Source organism: Kogia breviceps, chromosome 1, assembly GCF_026419965.1.
Source record: "Kogia breviceps isolate mKogBre1 chromosome 1, mKogBre1 haplotype 1, whole genome shotgun sequence".
Classification (NCBI taxonomy): domain Eukaryota; kingdom Metazoa; phylum Chordata; class Mammalia; order Artiodactyla; family Physeteridae; genus Kogia; species Kogia breviceps.
In genome coordinates this window covers 149,239,288-149,262,670 of record NC_081310.1, presented here as the reverse complement: position 1 = coordinate 149,262,670, position 23,383 = coordinate 149,239,288, and the positions used below count along the sequence as shown (strand labels likewise).

Below are 23,383 nucleotides of genomic sequence, written 5' to 3'. Positions count from 1 at the left end.
ATACTGCCATGGATTCTATGCTATCAAAATGGAGGATCACAGCTAAAAGACAGGCATATCCATAAATATGACACAGCTCTATTTTCTATATGCTCAAGTTTTTGCTAATCAAAAAAACTTTTTTTTTTTTTAAACTTCAGTCACTTTGAAGGCTGGAGCCCACCTCAGAGAAAGCATACTAGCAGTTGATTAATGGAAGTGTTACTTCTGTTCAGGGCTCTGTGACTCAGTGATCCTCACTGAGCACCATTGTATGCAAGCTGTGTATGAAAGCTGGGGAATACCAAGAAGAGGACACCAGTTCCTGCCCTCAAGGAGTTTAGCTCTGTTCAATAAATGTTATATGCCTGCATGGATGCTTTCCACCTGACAAGGGTTGACTTTACCATGTGGGTGAGGTGTAAATGGAATAAGAGAAAATTTTTTAAACCTAGTGCCATAGAATTCAAAGACAAGAATGTTTGATAGGTCGTGGTTTAGGAAAGGCTTTCTTAAAGCAGAGGCCAGGCACAGTGGGGAAGATATTCACAAATAATTCCCTGAGTGCCAGGCATTGGATCAAGCATAGTCCATGCATTGTCTCATTTTAAAATTGTGATTTAAACTTTCTTATTTGCAGTTCATTATCCATTAAAGAGATTGAAAACTATGGTTAGCAAAAAAGGCGATCATGCTAGACATACTATGTTGTAGCCAGGCTTTGTCACTTAATACATTTTTGATATTTCTTATGTTGTTAAGTATGCTTTTTCACATCACTCTTAATGACTACATGACTTTAACTATTTCCCTTATAACTAAGTTAGGTAAGAAGATGTAACTATAAGAAAAATAAAACCATAAAAGTATTAGGAGAAAATATGTTATCTAGAAGGAGGGTGCTTAAAAAATGATTTTTTTTTTTAGAACAGGAAAATTGAGAGCAAGGTGAAGAGATTTCCTATGGACCCCCCCCCCCATCCCCAAACATGCACAGCCTCCCTTATTACCAACATCCCCTTCCAGAGTGGTGCATTCGTTACAACTAATGAACCTATATTGACCCATCGTAATCACTCAAAGTCCGTAAGTTTACATTAGCACTCACTCTGGGTGTTGTACATTCTGTAGGTTTGGACAAATGTATAATGGCATGTATCCATCATCAGAGTACCATACGGAGGGTGGGCACATTTTTAAATACATCATGTTAAAAAGGCAGAAACCTTAACAGAAAAGATGAGTAGTTTTAACACATAAAAATTAAAAATCCTTTGGGTATTAAGATTACTGTAAATAAAATTTAAAGACATTATTTAATTCTCACAATAGTTTTATGAAATAGGTGCTTAGATTCCTTTTAAAGAAGAAGGAACTGAGACTCAGAGAAATGACAGTGTGGAGATCATTGGATTTCTGGAAGATTGATTAACTTGGTGGAGAACAAAAGCTGATAAAATGAGAGGCATAGTGAAGCGGTGGTTCAAGTTTAGTCTTTGCAATAGCCTTTGGTATGAGTACCAGCTTTATCACTTTGAGGTGATGAATGAGCTTCATTTTAGACAGTTAAAAATATTATATTTTCATTCCATCCTTTGAAGTGTTTATTTCCGAATACTTTCTCATTATAGCTGTTATGACAAAAATGATACCTTTTCCAGATGTCTTCAAATGCAAAAGTTCAGAGACATCAAGGACAGACAAATTAGATGCTAATTGCAGAAAAGCATAAATTCCTTTTTACTATCCCTTATATAGTGTACTATACTATCCCTTAAATAATAGAAATTATCAAGGCCTCAGTTAAAAAGGGACAGTATGACATAGATCATTACTTATTGAAGAGACGAGAGAAAAAGCCAAAACTGTGAGCTATTATCAAATGGTTGAAATAAAATAAAAGATTAATTATGGCTATCATCATAGTTTAGCAGTGGGAAAGTCTGGAGTGAAGAAATTTTGAATATAAATGTTTTTAGATTATATTTAGGTGAGTTCAATCAAGTTAAAAATCCTGCCACATCTTGGATAAGAGTGGATGCCTCATTGATTGGGTACAGTAAAATGTTTCAGTGCAATTGTTCTAATATCTGACTTAAAATGGGGATGTAATATTTGCATCCTCTGGAGTAACAAAATTTATGCTGTGTAATAACCTTGACACGTTTACAGAATCATATTTAATGGACACTCCAGAGCTCTGATGAATACCACAGTTTGGTCTGTTTTCTGCATTTTTTAGGAGTCTGAAAAAGCTGTCGGAAATGAAATATCTATCATAAGGTTTTTGCATCTAGCTCAACTGCTGCTGTCAAGTTTAGCAAAAGGGTCAAAAACTGTATGTTCTTATTAACTGCATTCAAATTAGAATTTAAGAGATTTTAGCAGCTGCTTAGAATTAGTGTTTGAATCTATACTGTGAAGAATGTTAAGATTTTTAGCATTAGAGTCCTACATCTACCTAATTAAAAATGAATGAACTTCATTTTTAAATTCCAATACATACACATATACTTGTATACATGTATATATACATATATATTTTCATACAATATATATATATTACAATTTTACAAGTGCATTTGATTTTTTCCCCCACAGATAAACAATCAGATCCTGTATGGAAGAAGTCACCAAAATGCATCTGCCATTATTAAGACTGCCCCATCAAAGGTCAAGCTTGTTTTCATCAGGTAGGATAGATACATCTTGTTTTCTAAAACGTAAGATCTCCTCTTGAGATGTTATAATTTGCGTAAGACTGTTTCATCTTTCATTTGTTTAACAAAATCACTGTATTCTAAAAATATATTTCCCTCTTGTGATTGTCACTTCAAGTATAGATTGTTTCAATTGTGAGGTGTTCTTGTTATTTACGTTTCACATGATAGAACTGGTAATTGAGGCTTGTATTTTTATTTCCATTAAAAAAATTCTTTCCTTCCTGATTATCCTCTTTATAAATATAATAGAATATTCTAGCTTCTCATCCTACTGTCACCATCATTTGGTACATTTGCTGAATCATTAATGCCTTCATCAAAGAATACGCAGGAAAAAAAGAACCCAGGAAAATTTTAGGAGCTTCGTATTAAGAGTGCTGGTGAGAAATACAGAGGGGAGGAGATGTGAACTCTGCTGTCTGGAGTCGTGTGGTCCGTTTGGGGCTCCACATTTGCCCACACTTCATCTGCTAGCTGACTGAGCCCTTTTGGCATAAATGAGTCAGAATTGGGACTCCTCATTGGTGGTGGCCATCATCAGCAGTAGAAGGAAGCTTGATTCCCTGTTATTGGACTAAAATGACAGATGAGTCTGAATTATTCTTAGGGGATGTAACTAACCCTGTATGTTAACTGTCACATTGTTTCTTTTTGCTTTGGGCCTCAGTTATTATCTGTAAAATGGGGCCTATAAAGCACTTACCTCACTCATTGTGCTGTTTCAAAAATTAGAAATGCTTACCACAGTGTCGAGCATGGAGTAAAGGCTTGAAAAAATGTTACCTGGTCCTTTATGATGGTGATGATAATTCTTATTCTCCCCCTTCTCTATAGTTACCTGTCAGTAAGACCCATCCACTCCCAGGAGATGGCTGGGATTAAGGGGGAGCTTTATTCCCAGATATGGGCACTAATGTAGGTGATTGAAATATTCCTTCCCATGCCATCAGTTCAGCCTCACAGGCGTTGCTGCTTTGCTCCTGAAGAAATCCTACATTGATGCCCTTTTCTCTTGCTCAGTAACACTTTCTGGATTTCCAGGGGGTTTTACTCTTGTTTCTAGGGGGAGAAACCTTCCTCCTTCTCATCTGTCTTTGTGTATTTATTAAGACGACCACCTCTGGCTTACTCACCTTGAAGTCCTCTGTCAGACACCAATCTCTTTTGGGGGGTTTCTTGGCCCTTGCTGTTGCCAGAGGTTACAAAATTAGAGTTAGATGATGAAAACATGAACAGACTTGAGGAAAGGTCAGCCCCTCAAAAATTTAAGATGTCCATCAAGAGAAGTGCATACAAGTAAAGAGATGAAGCTATTTAGGCTTTAGAACTTTGTATAGAAGGTAGGACAAGATGGCGGAAGAGTAAGACGCGGAGATCACCTTCTTCCTCACAGATACATTAGAACTTTGTGTAAAGCTGTGTGAGGGTCACATGAGAAGAGGTTATATAGCACTCAGTAGAGTCTGCACATCAGTGCTCGGCACATGGTGGCGACTGCTGCAAGGGACATTATTAAAGATTAACATTACTTGTTACCTCTTCAGCATTTGTGGGACCTTTATTACTCATGCTGGATCATCCCATTTTTAAAGAGAGCAAAAGAAAAATGAGTAGGATCCAAAGGAAATCATTTAATGCAATTAAGTAGTTGGGAAATAGAACCCCCCTCCTTCAAGAAAGAAAGGTTAAACAAACTGAAATTATTTAGAGTACAGAAGAGAAAACTGGGTAGAATTTTAATAATAATAATATACTCCCATTAATTTAGTGTCTGATGGTTTCAATTTTGATTGTTCAGAAGGGATCAGAATCAAGAAAAAAATTTGTTCAGGAAATTAATGGTGTAAGCATGATTGAGGATGCTGTTGAATACTTATTTACTGGAAGTGATTTTAAGTGATTTTAAAATATGTCATCTAATTATGAGCCTTTCTTACATGGTCATTAAATTATAGTGCCTAGCACATAGTGGGCATTCAGAAAGCTTTATTGAATAAATTTCCTTTCAACTCCTACTGAGCAATCCAGATTATTTATTCTCCAAAGGCAACAATCATAGTAAGTTAGTTTGACTTATTTTGTGGATTCAAAAATACATATAGGGCTTCCCTGGTGGCGCAGTGGTTGAGAATCCGCCTGCCGATGCGGGAGACACGGGTTCGTGCCCTGGTCCGGGAAGATCCCACATGCCGCGGAGCAACTAAGCCCGTGAGCCATGGCGGCTGCGCCTGCGCGTCCGGAGCCTGTGCTCCGCAACGGGAGAGGCCACAACAGTGAGAGGCCCGCATACCGCAAAAAAAAAATAAAAAAAATAAAAAAATAAAAAAATTAAAAAAAAAATACATATAGACATATAACTCATATTTTACAAAATTCCTCATACTTTAGTCCCTCTCCCTACTACTTTCTCGAATAATCTAACTTAGGAAGATTTTCTATATCTTCTTTTATAGGGGGAAAAATGATGTGGGCTTGATTCTGAACAATCTAGTCATATCCACTTTTAGACTATCTAAAGGGAAATGAGCTTGAATTGTATCAAGAGAGATGTATGCACTGCTTACAACCTTTTGTTTTATTCAATAGATATGTATCTAATAATTTGTGTGCCAGCATTTTATTAATTAATTAATGCTTCAGTTTCCATAGGGAAGGAACTAGTCATTTGACTAAGAACTCTTACCTAAAGTCATTTGACTAACAACTCTTACCTTGTTTTCTAAAACAAGACTGAACTCTAAGGCTTAGTTATTAAAAAAAGAAACCACAGTTCACCCTGCCTGGGCTTGAAACCTACTCTGTGATATCCCAGCTTTGTGAGCTTGGTCTGTTTCCTGAGCTTTAGTATGGGGATAATATAGCTATCTCTATATTTATAATGTATTTATACATGTCTAATGTATTTATACATGTAAATTCCCTGGCAATATGGACTCAACAATGGTGGCTGATATAGTGATGAAGATGATGGTGATGATGTTGATGGCAGAAAAAGGTGGGGAGGGAGGGAGGACAGAGGTAAAAGAGAAGGAAAGAAGTAGTTAGGGAGAAGGGAAGAGGAGGAGTTAAAAAAAGAACCACTTCTCATATATACTTTGTCTAATTCCAGAATCTTGACTATTTTTTGAGTGAAGCGCATTCACAGTTTTAGAATGCTTTAATTAACATCATAATGATTAAGCAGTGGAAGAGATAGGTACAGACATTATATACAACCATTTCTGGTAAATGTTAGAATAAGAGACAAGGACACAGCCTGCCTAAAATGTCTTTGCGGGCCTCTCACTGTTGTGACCTCTCCCGTTAAGGAGCACAGGCTCCGGACGCGCAGGCTCAGCGGTCACGGCTCGCGGGCCCAGCCGCTCCGCGGCAGGTGGGATCTTCCCAGACCGCGGCATGAACCCGTGTCCCCTGCATCGGCAGGTGGACTCTCAACCACTGCGCCACCAGGGAAGCCCTGTGGTCTTCTTTTTTTAATGATGACCTGATACTCCAACAAGGAGTAGAACGCTCTTTAATTGAGGACTGTATAAAGAGAAATCTAATTAACATCAATTAATTCCCATGTCAATAAAGTGTATTATAATAGATTTTACTGAAGTAAGTAATATCAAGTAGGGTCAGAATTTAAAGCACTTAAGGAAATCAAAAAAGAAAATATTTTATTGCTCATCAGCTCTTTACATCACCAATAAGGGTCTCATTGTAGATTGGTGTCCTATTCATGTGTAATAACCTGTGCATTTTAGGTGCTATCCAACACATCATCCTTGCTTTTTCAGGCTGATTGTCTAGTTCATTACTCATTTAGATACATCTTTCAGCCTCTGCCTATAAATTACCTCTTTCAGGCTATTGTTACAAGAACTCTAATTTTGCCTATTTTGGAACCAAATCCTGAAACAATTAAATATTGATTTGTTACCAAGTTTCGGGAAGTTAGCACTTAAATCATCTCAGTACAGCAGTCGCAATTATACATTTCTTTAAAATGGCATAACTTGCTTTGTGTGATATAACGTTACTTTAAAAACTGATTTTTATAAATTGTATTTCTTTGATTAGTGCTTCTATTTGGCAGTATTTCCTTCCTTAGTTGAAATTATTGATTCCCTGTGTATTTCCATTATACGGAAAATTTTGGCTTTTATACCTGAGCAACTCTTTTTCAAATTTATTGACAATTGAGATAAAAATGGTAACTGGCCACAGGTTTGGGAGAATGATAAGTAGTAATTACAGAAAGTGTTAAAATATGCTGCAAGCAACATTTTAATTAACTAGGGTCTTTAGTCTGTAGTGATGTACATTTGTGTGATCACGTCCTTATATTCTTTTAACACTTGTCTTTATTCATATACTAATTGCTCTATAATTCACAAAAGGGGTCTGTGAGTCATCAAGGAAAATTAGCAAGTTGCTGCTGTGTATATATGACTTACATAATCACTTTTTGCCCTTTTCTCTCCACATTGCTAGATTTTGGACAATCCTGTAATCATGTAATTGTGCCCAATGGCACATGTAGACTCTGGTATACTAAATTATTCTACTCTAGATCATCTAGATGTATATTACAATCTGGGGGCTTACTGTGTACCACACATTCAATTCTGTGAGTTTTCCTATTCCACATGATCCCCTCTACACAAGCACTCCAATTTCAGTACAGGAGGAACACTATTAATACAATCAAGAATGAATTGCTGTATTTGGCAGTGCAGGGATCCAAGAAGATTAATGATCACGCCTGCAGCTCTTGTCATACCTTCCCCCACTATCAAAAATTAAATGTCATGTATAACAACTCACTCTCCATTACTTAATTACATGTGGAAAATGTGTACTGTTAAAAACTGCTGGGGCTAAAGGAGGCCAAATGAAACTGAACCCCTTGGAAAGGTTTAGTGCTAGCTGTCAAGCCCTAACAAGTGAAAGTGGACTCGCCATGGGATCCACCTTCCTGAATCCATTGAACATGTCTTGTTTTTGTAATTAAAAATATGCTGTGGCGTGTTATCCTCTAGCCATGTCCTAAAAGATGATGTTGATTTGAAATTAATGTGAATGTCAGAGTAAGTCGATCTGAATAAACAAATTGATGCCTGTTTTTAAGATCTTTATTGTGCTCTTGATTCTTTACAACTAGTTTTGATCAATAGGAGGGAAAAAAGATTGTGGGAACAAGTAGGAATTTGACTTAAGAAACATTCATGCATTTATTTGACAAGTATTTGTAGAGTGCCTACTTGTGCTAGTGTTGTGGAGTGAGTGACACAGAGAACACAGTCTCTGCCCTAAGAGAGGACACAGAGAGTAAAACAGTCCAGTGCCTTATCCAGTGGTGTAAGTGCTGTGATACTATAGGAACATATAAGAGACACACCAGCCTGGTCTTTGAAGCCTATGGGAGGGTGTCACAGAGAAAGACGTTTAAGCTCAGACCAGAAGGATAAGTGAGCAAAGTCATAGTATGTATAGAAACCCAAAGATTTCTAGAATTGGATGTTATGCCCAATATACCTGAACATTACTTCTAGAAGAAAAGCAGTCTTTCTTTAGGAAAGTATCATTGGATGAACACAGCTATGTATGTCATTTGATTTGATTTCTGTAAGCAAGCATCTTTCTCACTCTCATAGACCATTAAAGAATGCAATGCCCCTTTTCAAGTGCACAATAAAATATCATCCATGGCATATATGACAAGAAGTTTTGAGGAGGAGGCCTGTTATTAGCACTGAACCATGTTAGCAGTTGTAGGAAGTAGAGACTCTCCTGTAGTTTCAAGGCTCTTCTGTTTCTTTGTTTAGTTGGACTGTGTGGTAGATCCGTATTAGTTTCTCAGGTGCTCTGAAATGCTGACTCTTGCTTATTTCTTCCATACTTGTTTCCTGTACTATCCATTTTAAATAGTAATTTTAAATTCATAAGTAGATAATACCAGCTTGTGGGAATCATGACTATATTTGTTTCACTTCTTTTGGCACTCAGAAACAATTAGTTGAGATAGTCACAGGGATGATGGGATTTTTTTTTCTTTTCCTTTTTTGCAGTATTTTTACACCTTTCCCTGTAGAATGCCTGTTTTCTTTGATAGACTCCTCTCCCCCAAACACACACACACACACACACACACACAATGTATATAGTATGATGGAACAGTAAAAACAGTAAATCTAGATACCTGTCTCCCTCTGTAGAAGCTGAAATAGACAGATCTCTCTTTCACTGCCAAGGTGTGGCCAGTGGGCGGTCATGCAACCTAAGTTTGGGCAGTATGATACCTTAGGCTTAGAACAGGAAGCAAATAATGTGAGTGATTTTATATGTATGGTGGTTATTCATGGAGACACAGGGTCTTGATCAGAGGCTTCTGCTATGACATCATTCTGCATCCTGCTTCCTTGTCCTCTGGAAGTCTCTTAGTTCCTGGTCTGTTCCAAGTCTGATCATATAGCCTGCCTATGTTTTGTGAGATTCCAATATCCGTCTAATAAATTACCTTTTGCTAAGGTGGCCTAAATTCATTTCTATTGCTTGCTGCCAAAGAATCCTATTAAATGGGAAGGATGCTAAAAGTAGAGCTCTCTGAACAAATCATGAGCAACCAGAGCGAGTTCTCTCTGCACATATGCTTGTCACATGTAGGCTCTTAGCCTTGATCCTGAGAAGGTTTTATCTTTTCAGACTTCTTTAGCAGAGCACAAGACCTCTGAACAAGTCTCTACTGAGGATCTCCAGTATGACAGGTTTCCATTGCCATTGGCTCTTGAAATGAGATTACCACGATGATTTCAGAGAAATCAGGCAAGATTTTTCCCAGATTTTTACCTGCAGGAAGAGTCACCTTTCCTAGCACATGGCCTTCTGGTGAGGGCTGGATACCTGAACAACATTCGGGCTTTGCCAGCCGAAATAAAGAGGAGAATGGCTGTGGATGTCTACTGTACTATCTCTAGAAAGAGTCTCTTTGAGAAACTTCGTAGGTTGTCATTTATCCCATCCAGTCCTAAAGCTCCCCATATTAACTCTCCTGCCAACATTCACTGCCAAATATTTTATGAGTCAACTTTTCCTCTGTACAAATGGCAACCATTATGTAGAACTTACCTGGGGCCACCTTTGTAAAATGTGGGTCTAGATGCTGAGTTACTCCCAGCAGCCCTCAGTTAGTGATTGACATTGTTAGGAATGCCATAAATGGAGTTCATAATTCCACTCACTAGACATTTATTTCAGATTCAGCATATTTAGCTATTTTGGCGGTTTCTTCCAGTTGGAAATTGGAAACTATTTAGTGTATTCATATAGTTAGAAATACTTCCTGGAATCTTTTCAGAAAGGAGTTTTGCTCCCACTGAGATATAATGATTTGCTTTGTTTTATATGTTACTTCTGGTTCATTTACATGGAGCTTTCCTGGCTGAATGTTAATTCAATGTCATGTTCCAATTAATATAGCAAATGTAGAGTTTATTTTCAAGTGTCTCACATCACTATATTTATTGATAATACAGTCAGAAAAAATTATCTAGGCCTGTTTAGTTGTGTTCATGTGTTCATTTATTCAGCTTTTTATATGTGTACACCTAAACAATGTGCTAGCCATTAGATTGTAGTTATAATCATTTTAGAACAGGTTGCAAAAAATTAAATCATCGTACTCAGTACTCCAGGTTGAATTCAGGCACATAACTTCTACTTTGGATATAATGCTGTTTTGTGGACATAAAATAAGATTTATGGGTTTAGTGAAAGTGAATTTCCAAGTGGTAAGACCAGAGCAGTCCTGAAGACAAAATGGTTTTAAGTGATATTCTAAATAATTCAGGGGCTTCCCTGGTGGCGCAGTGGTTGCGAGTCCGCCTGCCGATGCGGGAGTCGGGGGTTCGTGCCCCGGTCCGGGAAGATCCCACATGCCGCGGAGCGGCTGGGCCCGTGAGCCATGGCCGCTGCGCCTGCGTGTCCGGAGCCTGTGCTCCGCAACGGGAGAGGCCACAACAGTGAGAGGCCCGCGACCGCAAAAAAAATAAATAAATAAATAAAAATAATAATAATTCAAATGTATTCTCATCACACTTGTACTTTTTTGGGTCTTAGTTAATTTTTTTAATTGTGGTAAAATATGTATAACATAAAATCTACCTTATTAACCATTTTTAAGTATACAGTTAAAGTAGAATTAAATATATTCACATTGTTGTACAGCCATCCCCACCATCTATCTCCAAAACTTTTTACATCTTGCAGAACTGCAACTCTATACCCATTGACAAATAATAACCCATTCTCTCCTCCCTGCCTCCACCCCCAAGCTCCTGACAACTATCTTTCTACTTTCTCTCTCTGAATTTAACTACACTAGGTATTTCATAAAAGTGGACTCATACAGTATTTGTCCTTTTGTTACTGGCTTATTTCACTTACCATAATGTTTTCAAGGTTCATCCATGTTGTAGCATGAGTCAGAATTGCCTTCCTTTTTAAAACTGAATGATATTCCATTGTATGTTTATCCATTCATCTGTTGAGAAACAGTTGGGTTGCTTCTACCTTTTGAGTATTGTGAATAATGCTAGTATGAACATGAGTGTACAAATGTCTGTTTGAGACTCTCATTTCTTTTCCATATATACCCGGAAGTGGAATTGCTGAATTATATGGCAATTCTATTTTCAGTTTTTTGAAGAACCACTATGGTTTCTGTAGCAACTACACCATATTACATTCCTACCAACAGTGGACAAGGGTTCCAGTTTCTCTACAACCTCACCAACTCTTATTGTTTTCCATTTTTTTGATAGTAGTTATCCTATTGGGTATGAGGTTGTATCTCATTGTGGTTTTGATGTGCATTTCTCTGATGATTAGTGATGTTGAGCATTTTTTGATGTGTTTATTGGCCATTTGTATAATGGCCAATAATGGCCAATAATGGCCAACTCTCTCTTTGGAGAGTTGTTTTTTCAAGTCTTTTTCCTGTTTTTTAATCAGGTTGTTTGCTTTGTTGTTGAGTGGCAGGAATTCTTTATGTATTCTGGATATTAACTCATTATCAGATATACGATTTGCAAAAGTTTTCTCCCATTCCATAGGTTGCCTTTTCACTCTGTTGATTGTGTCCTTTGATCCACAGAAGTTTTCATTTTAATATAGTCCAATTTATCAATTTTTTGTTGCTTGGGCTTTTGGTGTCAAATCCAAGATATCATTGCCAAATCCAATGTCATGAAGTTTGTCCTCTATGTTTTCTTGTAACAGTTTTATAGTTTTAGCTCTTATGTTTAGGTCTTTGATCTATTTTGAGTTAATTTTTGTATATGGTATAGGGGAAGGACCCAACTTCATTCTTTTGCATGTGTATATCCAGGTTTCCCTGTACAATTTGTTGAAAAGATCATCCTTTCCCCCACTGAATGGTCTTGGCACCCTTGTTGAAATCATTTGACCCTACACTGAGGGTTTATTTCAGGGTTTTCTGTTCTATTCCATTGGTCTATATGTCTGTTCTTAATCTAGTACAACATTGTTTTGATTGCTATAGCATTGTAGTACATTGCAAAATCAGGAAGGGTGAGACCTCCAACTTTGTTCTTCGTTTTCAAGATGTTTTGGCTATTCCGTATAAATTTTAGGATGCAACACACTTTCCCTTTGAAAAGAAGGAGAAATGCTCCTTGGAGATATCTCAGACCCTGATAAATGAAAAGTTAAGGAATTCTACAAATACACACACACACACATACACACAGCCCATTACATCAGATGTCTTTTTTTTTTCCTCATTCAGAAACTGTTGTCATGGGCTCAGTGTGCTTTCCTGAAGATAAGTATGTTCTCCTCATATCTCACTAATCTTTCTTTTAACCACAATTTGTAGCATTCTTTTAGAGATTACATTAGAGAGAGAATCTCATATTTAATCCTAAGGAATTAGTCAATGATTATTGGATTGATGCTTTAAATAACATGTTATTGAAATCTCTTAGTACAACTTAATTATGGTTACAACTTTGATGGGTAAGGAATAAACATAAAGGGTTTTATCAACAAATCCCTGTATGTGACATGTATGTGCTTCTAAGAATGCAGTGGAGTATTCTTAGAAGAATAGAAAGAAGTTGCTGAGAAAAGCCATGTTATTAGTTTAGAAATTCAGAGGAGAGAGAGATTACTGTTGTGACAGTGGGTACAGCAAGAGCTAGTTAATGCTACCTGGGTAGATTTACATAGGAAAAAATTAAGTCTAAACTGCATGAACAAATTTAATTCAAGTATTTATTGAGCACCTACTGTATCTCAGATACTATATAAGACCATGGAATTAAGTAAGAAGATATTCAAGAACTTCTAAGACATGCAGATAAATAACTATACATCAGGCAAAACTAACACCAGTAGAGGGAACTCTATGATGTTGGGTTATTCAGAGTGCATTTGCAGGCTTGGTTGCAGAAAGGGGTTTTCACAGTTGAGAGGGCAGTGATTTGGATTGACTGAGACACAGAAAGCTGTTGTCACAGTATAGATGATGTGAAAAGTGCATGAATTAGGATGGGGACATTGGACTAGAAGAAAAGAGAAAAAAGAATGAAACCTTTAGACTGGATGCTTTCTTTGGGTATAAGAGTTGATGGGTGAATGAATCAAGAGTAACTGAGGACTTAGCACCTGAAAATGTAAGCATCTGAGACTGAACATCATAAAACATTAAATGTTAACTATTGTTCCTATGCTTCAGTGTTATGACATTTATGTTATCTCTCAATTCTGTTAGAAGATATTATCCTAACTTTATAGATTAAGAAGTAAGATTTTTTAAAAGTTGCTTAGTATCTTGCTTACATCTTACTGGTAGAACTGCAGATGGAACTGTACATTTACCTAGGTCTGCTTAGGACTGGATTTCTTTCCAGAAGAGCACATAGATGTCTTGCACATTATATAATCATGAATTCATTTTTAAACTGGGGTATGATTTATACTCAGTGCAATAGATTTTAAGTGTTCAGTTTGTTGAGTTTTGATAGTACAAAACATACACCTGTATAGCCATCACCGAAAACAAAAATATAAGAAATTCATTCACCCGGAAAGTTTTCTGGCGCTCCTTTCCAGTCAGTCCCTCCCCGCAGAACCAACACTTCTGATTTCTGTCACCATAGATTATTTTGAACTATTCTTGAGCTTCGTGTAAATAGAATCAAACAACATCTATCATTCTGTATCTGGTTTCTTTCATTTTACATATTTTTTTTGAGATTTATCCTTGTCATCGTATATATCAATAGTTCCTTTAATTACTGAGGAATATTCCAATCTATGAAGATACCACAATTTTTTGATCCATTCTCCTGAAGGTGGACGTTTGGGTTGTTTCCAGTTTTTAGCTATTCTGATTAAGGTACAAGCATGACTTTGGGAAAAAAATTATTATAGAATAAACTTGTTTAGAATATCTTTGAGTCAGGATAGACTCAATAATGCTTCAAACATTAACTAACAGCCCAAATTTCAGTCGCTTAAAACGAAACAGGGTTTCTTTCTCATTTTACAGGTGTACTGGGGCTCAGCAAGGGGGCCTCTCTGCTCACTAGGGTCAGTTCGGAACCCAGACAACAGAGGTTCCATCTCAGCCTGTATCTCCATGATCACCAAGGAAGAAAAGGAAATGTAGTTAATCGAGAACTGGTTCAACTTTAAAGGTGCAGAAAACCACCAGCCAGAGGATTTAGGAGCAGCCCTAATCACTGTCAGAGAAGAGTACTGAGGGAATTACACTCCATCATATTATTCACCATCCTACCTGCACTATCAAGCACAATGAGTATTTTAAAGCATTTTATAGTCATTATATTTATTTGAGGGATGAGTAATGTAGCTGTGATACACCGAACTTAATAATTATGAAATTGATCGAGTCAGAGTGAGCAAACTTAGAACCCTGCATGCCTCCTTACCCTGAGGAAAATTGTGAAATAGCTTTAAGAGTAAATTGTGACCTAGTAGAACTTTTCCCAAAGATGGATCTGGGGAATATTAGCTTGCATATATGAGAGAAGATATTTGTCGCTTTGGGTCAGGCTACTGAAATGGAAAACACTGTAGTATAATAGTTAAAAGAGTAGGTTTTGAAACCAGATGCTGGATTTTAATCTCAGCTTGCTATTTATTAGCTTTGTGACTTTGGTCAGGTAGCTTAATCTCTGTGTAAAATGAAGAAAATAATTGTAACTACTACGTAGAATTGTTATGAAGGTTAAATGAGTTAACACATAAAAAGCATCAAAACAGCAGTACATGGTAAGAACTCAAAAGTTATATTTCTGGTGATCGTGTTTTCCAAATCAAAAAGTTTTGTTAGGTATTACTTTTCTCTTGCTGTGTAACAAACTACCACAAATTTAATGGCTTAGAACGACACCCATGTATTAGCTGACAGTTCTGTAAGTCAGAAGTCTGGCACAGAGGGGCTGGGCTCTCTGCTTAGGATATCATGAGGCAGAAATTAAGATGTTGGCCAGGCTGATTGCTTGTCTGGAGCCTTGGGTAAAAAATCTACTTCCAAGCTCATTCTTGTTAAAGTCTATTTCCTTGTTGGTTCTTTTTTTTTTTTTTTGCGTTACACAGGCCTCTCACTGTTGTGGCCTCTCCGACTGCGGAGCACAGGCTCCGGACGCTCAGGCTCAGCGGCCATGGCTCACGGGCCCAGCCGCTCCGCGGCACATGGGATCTTCCCAGACCGGGGCACGAACCCATGTCCCCTGCATCAGCAGGCGGACTCTCAACCACTGCGCCACCAGGGAAGCCCTCCTTGTTAGTTCTTAGATGGAGACTTTTCTTAGCTTTTAGAGGCCATTCACATTATTTACCACGAGGCCCCTTCCATGCTCAAGCCAGAGATGGTACTTCTAATCTCTGACTTTCTATCTCTGACCTCCAGGCATTCCTTAAAATTCATGTAGGTCAACCTACTAATTTCAGAGATCAGAACAATGAGGCTCTAAGAAGTGAAATCTCCAGATTTAAAGGGCCCATGTGATTAGGTCTTGCCCAACCTGGTAATCTGCCTTTATCTTAGGGTCAGCTATGCTGTATAATTTAACCTAACCATGGAAGGGAAATTCATCCTACACACAACCTGTAAACCAGGGGCAGGAATCTTGGGACTCTTCTTAGAATTCTCCCTAACACATGTTTTGCATGGTTTTTACCAATATGAATATATAGTTTTATAACAAGATTGAATTGAAATGTGGATCCAGAATGTGTCTTTGTCATAAATATAAATATTCTACAACAAAAAACTGAATTGGGTGTGTTCAAGCATCGTTTGGGAGAAAAACTAAATTGACAGTCCCTAGATAGAAATGCCACTATTGTAACTGTCTGTTTACCTAGCTGTGTTCCTCACTAACTGCTAATATCATCAAAGGCAGGAATCATGTTTTATTCATTTTTGTATTCATAGTATAAATATTTGTTAAACAAATGAATATATTCAAAATGAAATCAGAGCTATATTGTTGAGTTTCAACCAATTGAAGTAAACTCTAGCCAGCTTAAATTAAAAGGAGAATGTATTGTAAGAATACAGGGATATCTTGTGCACTCATAAGAAGAAGCCATACAGCTAAGATCGAAGAGAAGGAAGCAGGGTGACTTCAGAGACGTCAGCAGAAGGGAGTTCTGAGCCCCCTGTTCAGCCTTGAGCATTTCCATTAGTATTGTCTAGATACCACACTCTTGATCTCTTTGAGTCTGTTCTAGATTTTGAGTGCCTGGGAGAGAGAATTGATGGGCTCAAAATGTGGCAGGCATCTACCCCCTACATCCACTGAGGTTGAGGCCAGCTGTCAGTGTTACACAGTATAGCCCATCCATGGAATCACTGTGAGCTGGGCAGACACTCCGATAAATGTCCATTATTGCGGTAAATACCAATAGCTGGCTGACTGCGGGCAGCACGTCGTCTCTAACTCGTGAAGTAGCTTGGAAAGCATAGGGCACACTCTTGATAGTTCTACATCATATCTTTTTCCTGCTTTGTTAAGACCCCTTTCACTCAACAGCCATTTATAGTACACCTACTCTCGCTGAGGTATCCTGCTACAAGCTGGGGATATAAAGAAATAAGATCCCATCTCTGTGTTTAGAGAGGGAGAAAGAGCCGCACAAATAATCTTAATAGAGCGCAGCAAGTCCGGTGATAAGGACATACCTATACCGTGTTCCAAGGTACCCTGGAAACCTTCTCACATTTATCCATGATAGAATTCCACTCTCTCTCTCCCAACAGCTGTTAAAAAGAATTACAAAAACACCAACAAACAATTACAATTCCTCATTGTACATTGTGTGGGGCACCAGGACCTAAGAAACTTACGTTGATTATACTGGGAAGAAAAGGTTAATTATGAAGCAAACAGATTTCATTCCTTATGAGAATCATGGACTATGAGAGGTCAGAGGGTCCCCAGAAGTCTTTCAGGTTAACTGTTTGTGTGAAGTGTAATTATCTTCTCTCCTTTGGTTTCCGTCTTCCCATTTCTTTCTCTTTAAAATTGCTGCCCTGTCAGGTCCCCACTTGCTTAATGCCGAGGTGTGTGAACACTCACTCACTAGTGGATTATAACGGATTATGAACTGTAACTTTTGGTAGCAGCTTTCTTCACTCCATTGAGGTTTTCTATACTGTTATATTTTTTAAAAATTAATATGGACTTTAAAGGCCTGTAAAGTCATACTGATTTGGGGAAAACTGTTAAATTATGAAGGGATAACTTGGTCCAGTTAATCATAATTTCTCAATAAGAATTTATGTGTAGCTATGTTTTTTAATGCCAGTAACCTTTGAAAGAGATATGAAAAGCCATCTGCTTAATTACTGCCAAATACACTCTGCCCCACGGGCTCTGAATCTGGAGCAGATATGTCCTGTTGGCTTTCAGCTCTAAGCTAGAGCTGAGCTCTGTTGTGTTATTCCATGGGGGAGGTTGAATGGGAAAGGGAATTACCACTGGGAAAATGCTGTTACTTACCCAGGGGTAATTGATTACTTCTTCTGTGTATGAGCAAACTGCTGAGGAATGGATGGTACTCCCTGAAAAACAATAGCCATGTCTTAACATAATAGTGCATGCTCAAGGCATCAATAATAATGTCAGAAGAAACAGACATATTCTTCATGCTCTGTGTCACTTTGTGATTTTAGTTTTTCTCGCTTTGCTTTGGTTTGGCTGGTATGCTAGATAATCTAAGAATTTAAGAAGGTTAGAGCAAGAAATGGTACCTAGACTTCATCTCTTTATTTATACTCTGCTTTATTCCACAAGAATTTTTATCAACTCAGAATTCTTACAGTTCAACCTACTTATTACTTAAGAAATCAGGAAACGGATTCTCTTAGAAGTGATTTCCCCCAAATCCCACAGCTAGTTTAATGGTAGTTCTAGAACTGAAACTGCCTCTGTCTCCTTAATGAAGTGAGTGATCATTACATTTTTAAAAAATAACTATGTTAAGTACAGACTATTTTCCAGGCAATGTGTTTGCCCTAGATGATGTAATAGAGAGTAGGAAGGACATGAGTTCTGTCCTTGGAGTGCTTACCATTTGAGGGGAAGACAGATTTGAAGCAGGTGTGCATACAAATCAGTTAGGTACATTTTGAAAGAAAACAGATTTATGATCATTGACAGGTGCTGTGAGCATATAGTAGAGGTCCTGGAAAGCTTGTTTCAGGAAATGACATTTATGGTGAGCTATGAAGGAGAAATAGGAAAAAGTCAGACAAAAGATTTGGGCATGAAGCATGCAGAGCAGAAGAGAAGAAGATGAGAGAAGGCCATGAGGTGGATGGAGCTTGGCTCAGCTAAGAAATGGAGAGGAGCCCTGTGTAACTGAGTTGGATCAGAGTGAGGAAGAGAAGGGAGAACAAGAAAAGGCCAGAGGTGGGAGCTGGGGCCAGATTGCTCCAGGCCTTATAGCCTCCCTAACAATTTTGAACTTGATCCTAAGTGCAATAAGGAGCCATAGGAGGATTTTAAGCAGGAGAAAGAAATATAATCAGATTTATGTTTTAGAACCATAATAACTGCTGGGTGAAGAATGGATTGAACAGAGGATGAAGAGTGTAAGTAGGGAGACCAAATAGGATGTTCTTAAATATATTAATTCAGGTGAGAAATGATGATCACTTGTACTAGGATAGGATGGAAAGAAGTGCAAAGATTCAAGATACGTTTTGAAGATAGGATCAATAAGACTTCTTGATGGATTAGATGTATGCAGTGAGAGGTTTCAGGAATGACTTTTAGATTCCTAGTTAAACAACTGGGTGAATATTGTCGATATTTACTAAGGTGGAGAGGAAGTTGACTGTGGAACCCTCTGGGAACTGAGCAGGATAAAGAGCTTTATTTTATTTGAGATGTATCTAAGACATCTAGTGGAGATGTAAAGTGGGAGTTGGATATGCAGATCCTAGGTTCAGAAAAAGATCCACGCTAACTGTGAATTTGGAAGACATCAATATATAGTCTTTGAACTCAAGGGAATAATTCATGTAGTTGAGGTTATTGAACTCACACTGGAGGAGAAAGATGGGTGGGATATAAATTTTAAAAAGAAAGGCATTTCAGGTAAAGGCAGTGATATGATTAAAGCCTCAAAGTAGGAAAGACATCGACTGATGGATCTTTTTCCAATTGGTGAGACATAAAAAATAAAATGGGATAAAATGGATTTGAGTGCCCTTCTAAGTCAGATAGTGGCTCTCCTATGTAGACCGGACAAGAGATCTGTGAACAGTCTTAAATCTTTGCACACCAGTAAGAAGCTTCTTTGGTTTATATTGTGAAACCTAAAGTCAAACTTCACATAAATCTTGAGATAATTATTTTGGTTGTGTGTCATGAATGAACAGTAAAGGGTAGATCTCCCACAGAACCACTGCTTTACCTACCATTTGTTAGTAACATAGTGAAAATAGCCCAAATCACCAGAACTGGTATTCTAGGAGTTGTTCTGTGCCTTTCCCCCCGGTAATGAAGTTTTAGCTCCCACCTCCTCTGCCCCAATTAGGATGACGAGGAGTAGAATTAACCTAACTCACAAAGCATTGTCTGTCTGGGTCTCTGTTCTCCCCATCTATCACTCCTTCTCACACAGTCTACGCATGCAGGGACTGTCATATACATTCCATCATCCTTCATCTGGCAGAACAAATTTAGAAGCCAAGTGAGGAGGCTGGGAACCTTTCCAGTTCAAAGAACAAAATGCTCCAGACATTAATGGGGCCTAGAGGTTACACACTCCATATGAAAAATTTATACTCCTCGGTGTTGAAAGAGTTGATGCCTTTCCAAAAGTATCCTCTGCAGCACCTGACTTACTAAGCAGAAGTTGGCCAACTTCTAGCATCATCACTCATTGTCACTAATAATTGTATCTTAGTATCCCTTGAGTAATACATCTGTTTTTGTACCTAATGGCTTTGCATGCTCAAAACCAGTGTATATTTACATTATTTTAACTTCTGTGGTGCAGTGTGTGCATTTTCAACTGAGAACTGAGGAGGTGATTCTAATTTGAGCCAAGAACTTAACGTTTACCGTGTACTGATTCTGCCTTTTACTGTGTACTGATTCTGACTATTTTAACATCCACAGAAATGAAGATGCAGTCAATCAGATGGCCGTTACTCCCTTTCCATTACCATCAAGTTCCCCATCTTCTGTTGAGGTAAGATGACTCCTAATTAGCTTAGTGAATGAATTACATGGATTTTCAGTATCTGGTATTCCAAACTCAGAATTTATTAGCTGGGGTATTTCCCTGATTAAAATAGGAAGTATTTGAGGCATTGATTATAAAGTAATATAACAATGTTAAACAAACACATTAGAACTTAACCGTATGAGTACTGCCTTCCTCAAAGTTCCTTAAGGTTCATTCTAGATATGCAATTTGTCCTAACTAGGCATTTCAGAATTTATTAGAAAATTCTCTTTTTTAATGACTGAATCATACCTTTCTTTATGGTTTAAAAATACTTTAATACTATGATTGCTGGTGTCTTTAAATATTTTCATCTGTTGATGAAGAAATTATTAGTAAAACAAGATTGCTAACATAGTAATATGCTTCTAGAGATGGATGGATAGATAGATAGATAGGTAGTTGGCTATACAAATAATCAGCTGAAGGATTCCCAGCTGAGGAACGTTACATTCTCTTCTCATTTTTTACTTATTAAATTATTTTTAATTCCCTAAAATACGCATTTATTATAACTAATCAAACAATGTAGTTATTAGAAAATTTTATATTCCTTTCCCTACCTCCTCAAGGAAGTTGTTTTATTGTTTAATATCTTTCCATACTTTTTCCTTTGCTTCTATAATAAAAATAAACTATTTGAATAACATCTCTTTTAGTAAATATTTGATTATAAAATACTTATTCTTTCCACTCAACAAGTGTTCGATGAATGCATATTACGCGTCAGGTGCTATTTTGTATATTTTAAGATATAGGCATGAATAAAACAGATAAGTCTCCCTGACATGGTTCAGCTTACCTTCTAATGAGGAAATTAACTAGCAAATGCATAAATAAACTAAGAGAATTATCAATAGTGTTCAGTGTCTTACAGATAATTAAAATAGGGAATGTGGCTTGTGACTACTTTGATTGGTTATAGGGAAAGCCTCTTGGACAAGGTGACATTTAAACAAGATCAAAATGATAAGAAGGAGCCAGATATGCAAAAATAAGGGGGAACAGCTTTCTCTGCAGAGAGGACAAAAATAGCTCTCAAGCAAGAATAAGCTGGGGGTGCATATTGGGAGCCCCGGAGGAGAGTAGTGGGATAAAATGCGAGGGAGAGGGAGGAAATGTGACGTGGGAGGGAGAGAGGAGCTTTGTGAGTCAGAGTAAGAAGTTCAGGTTTTAATCTGTGTGCAGTAGAAGGCACTGGAAGGTTTTTAACAGGGGAGTGAGGTGACCTGATATATAGTGTACCAGATGGAGAATGGACTAAAGGAAGGTAAAAGTAATACACTAGACGGCAGAAGCCCAGGCAAGACCTGATCGTGGTTAGATGAGGTTTGGGGGTTGGAAGCAAAGAAAAGTGAGCTGATGATTCTTGATGTTTTGGATGTTGAATCAGACTTGATTAAATGTGGGAGCCGAAGGGAACTAGAGATTCGTGGATAGACCTAGATTTTTGGCTTGAGCAACTAGGTGGATGGTGGTGCCATTTACATTTAGGCAGAAATTATGAGGTCGTTGTAGACTGGTTAAGTTTGAGGTGCATATAATGCATTCTTCTGGAATAGATTCTATACATTAAAAAGAGAAAAACTGCTTTATTTTGCTTAATCTAATAGTCATATTTAATATGCTGTATTATATATTTTTTTCCAATTGACAGACATTCAGATTACTTTCCAATTTTTTGCCAATAAAAGAATACCAAAATAAACATACATGTGTGATGTGCGCACCTGCACACATGTGTATGTCAATCATTTAGTACTGGTGCTTTTATTTCTATAGCATAGATTTCCCCAATGTACAATTGCTGAGGCAAAAAGCACACAACTTCAAAATTTTAATCTGTATTTACTAGTTACTATCTGAAAAGATTGTAGTGATGTTGACTCCCCACGGATAGCCATTTAGCCACAGCTTTGCTGGCACTGGGTATTTTCATTCTAACTGAGACTAGAGTAGGCAGTTTGTGGTGGAAATGAGGGGTCCCAGAGGGGTGCTACTTCAGTTCAAATCCTAGCACAACCGTACACCAGACATGTGAACTTGGATAGTTACAGTAACTTCTATCCCCACTTATCTGTAGAGAGATAACAATAGTTCCTACTTCGTAAGGTTGTTAAGATTAAATGAGAGAGGGAGAAGGGACGATATCTATATCTATCTATCTAGATCTAGCTATCTTGTGCCAGGCACATGGTAGCTACCCAATAAGTGTTAATACTTAATTCTTAATTCTTTTGCGTTTATAGAATGTCATATAAATCCTTTTTGTTTTGGATGGGTGGGGGTCAGTATTTTAGAATAATTTTTTTCTATAGTACTGTTAGTTATGAATGTTCCCATCAAAATAGCATCCGCTTGGAACTGAATTTTTCTTTCATTGCCCATATTTTTTCTCAGTGCAGTGAGCAAGAAAACTAGCCTGTCATCGAATTGTAAATCTGCTATGAGATCCGGCTTTTGTGTTTTAGAGTGAGTAAAGGTGTAGTGTTGGTGTCAACATTTAGTTTCAGAAGACCATTTCTGGGGTCCTGTTTGGTTTCTTTTGTTTACTTTCTGTCAGGAATGACTTCTAATATTAACTGTGTATTTTCTCTAGTTTACGCCCAGCCAGCTGGTTTCTGCTGCCTTCCTGCTGACAGGACAGCAACTTAGAAAAGGATGATTGAATATAGTATCTACTGTGTCCACTATCTTGGATGCATTGTCCCAAGTCCTATTTACATCCACCTCTGAGAGACAGTATTTTTATTTCCACTTTACAGAAGAGACTGGGGTCCAGAGCGGCTATGTAGCATACATACGCATATGCCCAGAGGCAGCTGTGTTATTCAGCATTACAGTGTATTAACGTGCTGTGCACTCCACATACATCTGTTGATTTTCCCCCTTATGCC

General features: G+C 37.7%; 1 protein-coding gene across 3 annotated transcripts in view; it reads left to right on the top strand.

Annotated features, from left to right (window-relative positions):
* The window catches only part of PATJ (PATJ crumbs cell polarity complex component), a 353,889-nt gene that overhangs the window by 232,379 nt on the left and 98,127 nt on the right, over positions 1-23,383 (top strand). For all 3 annotated transcript variants that reach the window (XM_067006873.1, XM_067006872.1, XM_059083193.2), the window contains exons 29-30: positions 2,581-2,672; positions 20,378-20,450. In XM_067006873.1, the coding sequence (XP_066862974.1) occupies positions 2,581-2,672; positions 20,378-20,450 (165 nt within the window). The remainder of the gene's footprint in view (positions 1-2,580; positions 2,673-20,377; positions 20,451-23,383) is intronic.